This window comes from Egretta garzetta, unplaced genomic scaffold, assembly GCF_000687185.1.
Source record: "Egretta garzetta isolate BGI_Z169 unplaced genomic scaffold, ASM68718v1 scaffold1480, whole genome shotgun sequence".
NCBI classification, from domain to species: domain Eukaryota; kingdom Metazoa; phylum Chordata; class Aves; order Pelecaniformes; family Ardeidae; genus Egretta; species Egretta garzetta.
In genome coordinates this window covers 14,285-25,128 of record NW_009258434.1, presented here as the reverse complement: position 1 = coordinate 25,128, position 10,844 = coordinate 14,285, and the positions used below count along the sequence as shown (strand labels likewise).

Sequence of the window (10,844 nt, the reverse complement as noted above, 5' to 3'; positions counted from 1 at the left end):
GCCTGCCCAGCCTGTGCCAGCTTCCCTCCCCATGCAGACCCTTGCGCTGGTGGTCAGCTGCTCCTGGCTTCTGCCATGGCATTGGACACTGCTGGCCCTTGTGTGCCTGCCTGCAGATTTGGGCAGCAGTGGGATTGCCCCAACACCCATGCAATCATTTGAGCTTGGACCCAGTTGCAGAGCCCCTGCAAGAAGAGGTTAAGCTGAGGTGGCGGCAGCTGGACAAAGCTGGCTGCCCCCTGTCACCAGCCAGCCCTCAGCCACTACTGTCCACAGCCACACCACTCACAATGGCTGCATTTTTTTTTTTCATGGCTATAAAGCAAAGCAAGAATTTCTGCTGAGGGTTTATGCAATGACAGCTCACAGCTCAGTGCTGATCATTTGCTGTTTGACTGAAGCAGTGAGAATAATGGGCAGCCTGTTTAAAGTGCTGGCTGCTGTGCTAACATACAAAGTGCTACAGAGCTTTCATGGCAGCCTGGAGAAACCCAGCAGACAATCAGACTCGGTGCCAAAGCACGTGTGGCAGGAGGACGGTGTGACAGCCCCTTTGTGGCTGCCGGATTTTGCAGTCCAAGACACTGCCCCTTGTCCTGTGCAGGGCCTGGCTCAGCACCTTGGGCAGCCCCGAGGCAGAGCTCACGGCCTTGCTCAGGGCCAGCACGTTTCTGGTACCACATGAAATTGCCTTTTACAGCATTCCCTGGTAGCAGCGAGGCTGCAACAGGTCCCGCACTGACTCAGCACATGACACTTGCAAAGTAAAGCCATAAGCCCTGTTCCCAAATTGATTTTGCCATTCTGCCACCAGTGATGTGATGAGGGTGGGACAAGTGATGGCAGTGTGCCACAAGCAGCCACTGCCTGGACAGGGAGCCCTGAGCCCACTGCTGCCATCGAAGATTTCCCACAGACAGGCGATGCTGCTCTGTGCCACATCAGCACTCTGTTGCAGCCCTGGTGTTGCTCATGCATTGCTGCCTGGGGAGCCTGGTGTGCCCCGTCCCCACACAGCCTTCCTCAGGGCCCCCCGCACCTCCTGGTTGCGGAGGCTGTAGATGAGGGGGTTCAGCATGGGGGTGACGATGCAGTACAGTGTGGAGACCAATATGTCAGATGCCGGGGAGTAGCCGGAGCTGGGCCGGTTGTAGTTCAGATTGGCTGTCGCAAAGTACAGGATGACCACGAGCAGATGGGCAGAGCATGTGGAGAAAGCCTTGTGCCGGCTGGTGGCCACGGGCATCCTGAGGACAGTGGCCAGGATGCGGAGGTAGGAGACGATGACAAGCAGGAAGGGGCTGAGGCCCACAAAGACGCTGGCAGCATGGAGTGCCACTTCGCTGGGGTGGGTGTTGCTGCACGCAGCCCTGAGCAGTGGGGGGACGTCACAGAAGATGTGCTGGAGCTGGGCAGCCCCGCAGAAGGAGAGCCTGGTGGCCAGGAGGGTGTGCACGGCCGAGTCCAGCATCCCCCAGAGCCAGCAGCCGGCAGCTGCCCCAGCACAGATGCCCCGGCTCATGGCATGGGCGTAGCGCAGGGGCTGGCATATGGCTGCGTAGCGGTCATAGGCCATGACAGCCAGGAGTGCACACTCGGCCCCTGCACACCCCATCAGGAAGAACATCTGTGCCAGGCACCCACAGTAGGAGATGGTCGCCTGCGGGCGCAGGGCATTTGCCAGGATCTTGGGCACCGTCACTGATGAATAGCAAATGTCCAAGCAGGACAGGTGACTGAGAAAGAAATACATGGGGCTCTGGAGATGGGGATCCAGGGACACGAGGGCGAGCATTACAGAGTTCCCCAGCAGCGTGGCCAGGTAAATGACCAGGAAAAGAACAAAGAAGAAGGGCTGGCCATGGGAAAAGCCCAGGAGCATGAACTCCGTCACATGAGTATGGTTCTTGCTTGCCATGGGACTAGTTGGGTTGGTCTGTGGGCAGAAACAAGTGCTGTGAAGAGGAGGAGGTGATTGTGAGCCAGGAGACTGGACCACAACCACCCATGAGACAAGGGTTTCATTGGTAGGATGGCTTTGGTCCTATCTGCACAGTGGTTGAAAGTTTCATATGTTGGGATTTCACAGATACTAGGATTTTAGAGTCCAGAAAGCTGCCATTCAATGTTGGATACCTGACTGCAGGAGAATAACACAGAAGAAACCAAGAACGGCATGCATATAGACTAACTCACACCTCCTGGGTTCTCCTGCCAGCCCAACTCCCTGTCTTTATGAGTATATCAAGGATGTCTCTCTTTTCCTTCTGGTTGCACTTATGGCAAGTACATGCTTCCCTGCCCCCTGGACATGGTCACATCATTCCTTAGAAGCCACAGCCACTAAGCTTGCTCTTCCCCAGCCACTGGGTTGGGGATGTGGCATCACCCTACACCAGTTAAATTTTTTTTCTTTATCCTGTCTCCTGTTCTGCCATTTTTTGGGTGCTTTGCTCTGTGATAACCAGCACTTAAAAAAGCACAGGTTCCAACTGAGGGTGACTCACCACACGGCGTCTGTTGAGCCACAGGCAAATTTAAGCCATCAGGGATCTCCACTGGCCTGGGCCTCCTGACCTTTCTTCCATCATCTTATTTCAATTGTCATCCTGACAGAAGGGTTTTACTTACTGGCATGTGAAGCTACGATGACCACGTCCACATGATGGACGAGGCATGGGGAAGCAGTTATTGCTCATAAACCTCAGCCAAGGGCTGTTCAAGGTGGTGCTTGCTGGGTGCTTGTGGCCAGGGCTGCTGCTGTGCACTACACCAGTGCCATGAAGCCCAGCAGATGTAGACCAGGTGCTTTGGTGCGCAAATATGGCCTGGAGCAGCAGCCTCTGTGAGGCTGCTGAAGAAACGGGGCTGAGAGAGGTTAAAAACCGCCTGCAGTCTTGGGATGCAGATCTGTCCTAGCCAGCACTAAGCATGGGCGCACGCTGCACTCAGCCAGTCTGAAACCAGGGACTACTGGGTGAGGAAAACGACTGAGAGAGGGTTAGGCTGACATATATGGCACTAAGGGGGCAAACAGGGCTGGAGAGCACCAGGGCGGACTGCAGCTGCATGGCAATACAGGGCATCTTGGGGCACCACACATGACCTTGGGGCTCTGCATAATAAAATCCTGTTCTCCCTATGCAGCTTTTTCTTTGGCTCCACTTGACTGCCTCAGTAGATGTTAGGACTCTAAACTATTCCCGAATCAAAGAATAAGGTAACTGGCCAGTATACTGGCCATCGCTGAGCAAGCGTTTGCCTGGAGCTGCGGCAGGACCAGTGCTGGCCTCTGGGCAGGGTCTCGCTGACAGCACTGGGATATGGCTGGAGAGCAAGGGAGGACCACACATCACTGAACTCAAGGATTTAGTTCCCTGGTATTTTGACTTGGAAATGGTACACTTCAAAGCAAGGCCTGCCTTGTACAGGGCAGCTGTGAGCAGCTTTTCCTTACAGATAACTGACAAAGCTCCTGTGGTCAGGATTCAGCAACGTTCCCAGACGAGCTATCCGTTCATGTAAAGTTCCATTTACTGAACATTAAAGATGTCACCTGATGGCTATGCAGGGGCTCATTGCCACTATATAAGACCAAAATGAATATGACAAAAATAAAAAAGAAGAAAGCATTCCCTTCCTCTTCATAGATGTGGTTTTAGCAACTGAGGTCAATTGTCACATCTCCTCATGAGATTAAAAACACACAGTTACATTTCAGGTTGGTACCCTTGCTTTGCACCCGTTCTTGCATCTGTTTTTAATTTCTCTGTCCAAAGCATGTATCTACAATTTAGTCATGATTTTTAAATGCTGAGCAATGGAGAATTCATTGTTTCTGTTGGGAGTTTTTTTCTTATAGGTACTTACTGCAAGACACTGTCAAAGTGCTGTTAAAAATTGTGTGCTTCTTTCCTGTTGGAATTGCTCGGGTGTCAGCAATGTCTCATTCGGAATTTCCAGGTCTTTCTCTTCCAGATCTATCTATTCTAACAGTATTTTCTCCTTGCTTCTACTTGTGCACTGTGGTGAGTATCAGTGTTTGCTAAGTAGAAGAAGAGCTAAGTCCTGATTAATTTATCTTTTACTCTTCATTTTTTCAATATTTTTTTTATTTCAATATTGAGAGGAAAACTTTCAGTCAAAAGACTAATTCTTCTTTGCCTAGCATAACAACATCCAGACTTGTTACTCCATCTTGGACGTGGGTGCTACAAGGCTGAGACACCACTGCCTGGCCAAGCTCTCCAGCAGTCTCCCAGGTCAATATATTCTTATAGCTTTTTTTTTTTTTAATTACTAATTTTGCATATATTGGACAGGTACATAAGGACTGTATCATCCAATATTGTGGAAATCTCAGACCACTGCTTTTCCTCCAGCCAGCCCCCAGCCAAAGCCCCGTGCATTTTGATGCAAGAACAGCCCAAATTGTTTGGCCCAGTGTTGCAGCCAGGAGCAGGGGCCCGAGAGGGACAAGAGCTGGGAGAGACCACATCAGGAATGAGCTCCTGTCCCCAGCTGTCCCTGTCTGCAAAGCTGCATAACGTGCACGTTGATCTGTACAAATTCAAAATTACCTATGTGTGAACTTTCATAGCACTAAGGCAAAGGCAGTTGGTGAGTTTTTTTAGGGCAGAAGTGCCTCCATGGTGTAGGCATGAGATGGGAAGGCTCTGTCCAGGACCTTGTGGGATGCTTTTACTACCAACCTGTTAGCCAGGGGCAGGAGTCTGCTGCCAAGTTACGGTGAAGCTGGCACCAGTGAAGGTGGGGGTCTGCCTGTTACATAGGAGGAATAGGGGACCAGAATGGAATAGGAACCAGAGTGATCAAAATAAGAATAAATTTCATAGTAGGAGGCTAGGTGTGTAGGGGTTAGTCACTTGTTTATGCTCTGAACTGGGGCTCAACACTTGGAAATAAGAACAGGTGAGCAAGAGGTGGGTGAGCCCATCACATGCTACCAGTGAGCCCTCGGTTCGATGTAGGTACACAGCTATGACATGTAAGTGATCTTACTTGCAGCAGCAGCAACAGCAGGGAGTTGTTAGCTCCACTGCAGGAAGGACAATGAATTCCAGAGAGCTGCAGATGATGCGCTTTCCATGCTGCCAAATTCAGGCTACAGGGCTACAGTACAGCTGTAGGAGTCGTGCAGAGGCATGACCCGAATTTTTCATCATGGTTTGGAGCCATGTAGCGGTCAGAAAACGCAGCCACATGACAAGAAATACCAGATTTAAACCCTTTGTCCTTAGACATCCCGTACATGATGAAATACTGCACAGGAATGAGCCTTGAAAGAGTCTCCACTTTGCCTCAGCTCCTTCCCTCCATCTCCCTCTCTCACTTGCATGGCAAGCGATTTCTCATGTTAACTAATGACTTACCAAGCATTTCCCAGTGCAGCTACACCTTTGCCCACCACTGACCAGTCCAGAAAAGCTGGAGAGGTCGCAGTGAGGGAGCACTGATGCCATCAGTGCTAGGGTGGCAGCTGGTTTCTGTCATTCCCCTTGGGAGAAGGAATCGCCCTGACCAGTGCAATGGTGATGGACTAGTCTGAGACCCAGCTCCGCTCTGGTGCAGTCCCTGAAGCGGGGTGCCTTACGTCGCCACTGTGCACTTCTGCATAGCTCCAGCATTTTGGGGTGTGTTTATGTCACCCTTCCTCCTACAGGAGGCCAGATGTGCTCTGTGCCCACCCAGGGAAGTCTGCTGCTCCTGCAGGAGGATGTGGCTTTCCTCACAAGCCACCACATCCCATTTGCACTCAGGTGAGCAGACCAGATAGCTTGGAGCATACAGCCATGGGACATAAGGTCCTGAGCCTTAGGTCAGGACATATGGTCCAGTCCCAGTCTGAGGTGATGGCTGGACTGAGGAAGCTGGCAGTAACGCAGGATTAATTTCTCCTGAAAAAGGACTGGTTTGTTTTGTTTGAGGCATCACCAGCAGCCACAGCCTGCTTGCATGCCCAGACCACCCAGGAGCCCTGGGTGCCAGTACTGGGTGTGCCCCCCAGATAGGGTGCTGATAGGAACCCCCATGATGGTTCCACCATGAGTGGGGCCCTGCCCCACCACGGGCAGCACTCCTGCCCTCCCAGCCCTCCCTTACCTCCATGTCCAAGAACAAACAGCCATCCAGTGCTTGGTAAGAGGGAAAGACTAGCAATGTCCCCAGATGCTGTCCAGTTTGTCTTACCTGCATGAGGAAAAGCCTGCGTGTCCTCGAGGCTTGCAAGCGGAGGAGAGGCTTTTAACCCTGCGAGGGCCCTGGGGGAGAGGCTTTCAGAGGAAGTTCTTGTTCAGTGGCAGGAATGATGAGCAGAGGAGCACTCCCCCAATCAGCCTGCACAAGTGGGATCTGAGCCCACAGGACAAAACCCTCCTGGCACAGGGCCCACCTTGGTCTCCTGTTCTGCTCCAGGCTGTGCCAAGAGCAGACCAGCCAGAGCTCTCTAGCCCTGGTCTGCTCCAGCTCTGTGGCAGCTCTTGATGTACCTGGGCTGCAGCACAACCGACCATGGCACCCTGGGCCGTTGGAGGGTGACTGGCTGGGGAGGCTGAGAGCTGCTGTCCCTGTGCCCCAAGTCCTTGTTTATGACCCTGTTTTATCTGTTACAAGGGTATGAGGTGCCTACACTGGCCAATACCAGCAGAGAGGCAGCAATGAAGAGGGATGGCCACTGGCCACACTTGCAGCAACACAGCCATAAGGTGACTGCATGGCATCTGCACCACATCCATGCTCCCACCATCTACAATAACCATGCCCACCTGGCCCAGCCTGTGCAGGGCTCTCCGGAGCGGAGAGTGTGGTCCAGGGGACCAGGAGAGAACATGGCCATGGTGGGACTGATCTGGCAGCAGCTCTGACTGGCCTTAGTTAAGGCACCGAGTAGGGTCCTGTGAGTGCTTGAAGAGCGAGGCAGCAGGATTATGTGGACTTGCATGGGGTGAATGCTGCCTGCTCCGAGCCTGGAGCCATTCCTGATAGAAACAGCAGGTTTAGCTGGAATTCACCACATAGTGCCATGGAAACGTAAAGTGGAAAACCCAGAAAATGTAAAGACTGCAACAGGGAGTGAATCTGGAGCTCAGGACTGAGACATCACTGTTTCTGCAGCAGGCATACAGCACAGTATTGCTTTATTGCAATCTTTTTGCAACTTCTGTTTCCTGTTGATTGGGCAATAGGAGCTGATCCTATAATAAGCTCTATCTGAAATTTCAAGAGTTGAGGAGCTGAGCAGTAACATCACTCAGAAAGCAGGGAAAGTGGAGGCAACAACCCTACACGGGAAGGAACACCTCGTGTGGTAATTCAGCATAGACATTAGAAGGAGCTGCTACCTCAGTGAGGGGAAAACTAGTGTCAGAGAGGACGCCTGAGGTTGTAGAAGATGAGCAGCAGTAGTTATGAACCCTGCATGTCTAAGAGCAAGTTTTCAGGAAAGCTGGGCTGACAGAGTAGAAGGACCATGATAACGGGACTTCCTGACACAGCCATTTGCTCTGAGTTTACAAAATTACACCTTTCTCCTGTGGCAATGATGAACATTCCCTTGTTTCATACAGAAACTGAGTGGCACGGCATTCCAACACAACCCGGCTACTCTCCCAGGATTTTAAATGAAGGCACATGCTGGCAGCACACGGAGAAACCCCCTCCCACACTGACATTTGAAATAGAGCTTTGCTGAGACCATCAACACTTGGCACAAATATTAAAACTTACTGAAATCTTGCCAGATGCCAGAAACTTGGTGTTCAGTTCTGGTAATCCATGTCCATTTTCTATGGTAACGTCTTCAGGACAGGCTATATGAGAAGAAATATCAACGTTGTATCCTCCTCTGGTCTACTGAGGCATATAAAATCTAGCCTTGGGGTCCAGTGAGAAATCTAATCTCCATGTATTTGTGAAGTGTTAAGGGAGTTGGTTTTTAAACGAGATGCCTAAAATTGGGTGTGTAACCACAAGGATCGGGATCAGCTCCTGTAAGTACTCAGCACTTCTGGAAATCAGACTCTTAACTGGGTGCAGGGCCCTTACCTTCTCCAAGCATAAGTGTTGCAGTTTCCGAAAAACAAGTGTACTTGGTAAAACCGGGAACTTCCCCAAGTCACATTCCCCTATTTCTTTTGAGAGATGCATTCTTCCAGCTCAAGGATTCTTTCTCAAGCACAACCCACCATGGCTTGTATCGCAGCTTACTACAGCACTACTGTCAGCTCACTGTTAAAGGTCTCCACATAGGCACAAAGACTTCCTTTGGACAAAGAGGCAAGGAAAACAGCGCATTTCATGGTGGGCAGCGTGGCAGGAATCTGCTTGCTGGATCCAACCCCTACCCAAAGCACAGCCAGCTCTGTGGTCAGACAAAGTGGCTCTGGGCTGTATCCAGTCAGGTCTGGAAAACTTCTAAGGTCAGAGATCCCACAGCCTCTCTGAGACCTTGCTCCGCTACTTAATGATCCTCAGAGTGACTGCTGTTCCTTACATCCAGGCGGAGGGAAACCTCTCGAACTTCCAACTCTGAAACCTCTGCCAGTTTTGGTTGATGATAAGCTCAATGTGACTCAACAATGTGTCCTGGTGGCCAAAAAGGCCAACCATGCCCTGGGGGGCATTAAGCACAGTACAGCTAGCAGGTTGAAAGAAGTGATTGTCCCAGTATACTTAACTGCACCTCAAGTACTGTGTGCGGTTTTGGACTCCACCATGTAAGAAGGATATAGAAATACTGGAATGTGTCCAAAGGAATGCAACAAAGATGATGAAAAGACTAGAGGGCATGACTTATGAGGAGCAGGTGAGGACACTAGGTTTGTTCAGCTTAGAGGAGACTGAGGTGACCTCATTGCTGTCTACAACATCCTCATGAAGGGGAGCGGAGAGGGAGATGCTGATTTATCTCTGGTGTCTGATGATAAAACAGGAGGGAATGGCTTAAAGCTATGTTGGGGGAAGTTCAGATTAGATATTAGGGAAAAGTTCTTTGCTGAGAAGGTGGTCAAGCACTTGAATAAGCTCCCCAGGGAAATGATCGTGGCTCCAAGCCTGTCAGTGTTCAAGAAGCATTTGGACAATGCTTATATATATAGTTTAACTTTTAGGTTGCACTGTGTGGAGTTAAGAGGTGGACTCAATGATCTCGTGGTCCCTTCCAACTGAGAATAATCTATGACTCTATATATGTGAAACCTCCTGTCTGAATTTTGCCTGCTGCCTCTCATCCTTCCTGCATGCCCTGTTGTGATGAGCCTGGCATTGTTTTCTTGATAACCTCCCCACGGGTACTGGAATGCTGCTATCCAGTCCCCTGCAAAGCTGTTCCTTCTGCAAGCTCAACAAGCACAGATGCATCAGCACCTGCTCACAGCACAAGTGCTCCAGTCCTGAACATCTTGGTGGCTCTCCACTGAACTATTCTGACTTTGTTGGTGTATTTCTTGTTTCAAAGAACCCAGCTCCGGATGCAGTACCTGGATATGATCTCAGAAGTACTGAGGGCCATAACCACTTGCCTTATTTTACTCTCTTTGGTTCTGTTCACACAGCCCAGGATGCTGTTGGCCACCTTTGCTGCCAGGGCACACAGCTTGCTCATGTCTGGCTTTCTGCCCACCAAGGGACCCTAGGGCCTCTTCTGCAGAGCTGCTGCCTGGCCAGGCATCCCTAGACTGTCTTATTCCCAGGTGCTTTTCCTTCCCAGGCACAGGACCTGGCATATGTCCTCATTGAATGTCATGGGGTTTCTTCTGGGTCATTCTTCCAGTCTGTCCAGGTGCCTCTGGATGGCAGCCCTGCCCTTGAGCATATTAACTGGTCCCCTTGATTTGGTATTACCCGCAAATTTGAAAAGAGTGCACTGTCATCTCTTTCACATCACTAATGAAGATGTCAAAGAGGGCAGGTCCCAGGACAGATACCTGTGATGCTCTGCTTGCCACTGGCCTCCAAGACCTGTTAACACCACTCTCTAAACCTGGTGGTCCAGACAGTTTTACAGCACTGCTTTCGCTAATGTTGCTGTTGCTTTGACACATCCAAGCTGAATGTACTTTTCATCCTGCATTTTCTGCACATGCTTCTACTGACTAGGCAAAGTCATCTGTCCTGGCTTTCTGCGGCCACATCTGGCTCACGAGCTTAGTGGTTTGTTAACAGCAATGTTTCTCCCTGCTGGCTGCAATGGGCTTGAGCTCTGTTTTTCCCCTCAGTGATTTTGGCTTTCACTGATGCAGTTTTGATGGTACTAAAACTCTGCTGTCCACTGAAGATGTCACCCAAACAGTAGTTCAAACAGATTTAATACAAACTGTAGCTCAGGCTTGTGTGTTCTCTTTTTCCTCTGAACAGCCCTTTTAAAAATCTCCATGGGCAACATTCTGTATGATTTTCTTACAAATAGGACAGTTGTAACACTTGGGTTTATTTAGTAGAGATCACAGTAAAACACCCTGGTTTACTATGACATCAATACAGTCAAGTGTCCTGAGCTTCCAGCTCCCTTGTTCCAGCCAGACGTTGCCATACTCAAGTAGGACCTGTGGAAGTCTTAGAGGTGGCTGGGGTTGGAGCACAGGATGGACAAGAAAAGGCCAAGCCTGCTTTGTTCAACCTAGAAAGGAGAAGGCAAAAGAGAGACCTTACTGTAGTCTGCAGCTGCCTAATGGGAGTGGGGAGAGATGATGGATAGAGACTCTTCTCACAGTTGCAAGGTGACGAGAAGAGGCAACAGGCACAAGCTGTAACAGGAGACATCCTCACTGGACATCAGGGAAAAAATCCTTCAGGCACTGGATCAAAGTCCTGAGAGGCCATGGACT

The 10,844-nt window shown here is 50.4% G+C and overlaps 1 protein-coding gene across 1 annotated transcript; it reads right to left on the bottom strand.

The window, feature by feature from the left end:
* Positions 1-669: 669 nt before the first annotated feature.
* LOC104130468 (olfactory receptor 5V1) lies at positions 670-2,238 on the bottom strand. Its single transcript, XM_009643514.2, has one exon. The coding sequence runs from the start codon at positions 1,916-1,918 to the stop codon at positions 971-973; it is 948 nt and encodes a 315-aa protein (XP_009641809.1). The 5' UTR covers positions 1,919-2,238; the 3' UTR covers positions 670-970.
* Between the last annotated feature and the right edge of the window lie 8,606 nt (positions 2,239-10,844).

What these genes read in the sequence shown, in the direction of transcription:
- LOC104130468 (XM_009643514.2), bottom strand. Translation starts at nt 1,918, where the DNA reads ATGGCAAGCAAGAACCATACTCATGTGACGGAGTTCATGCTCCTGGGC.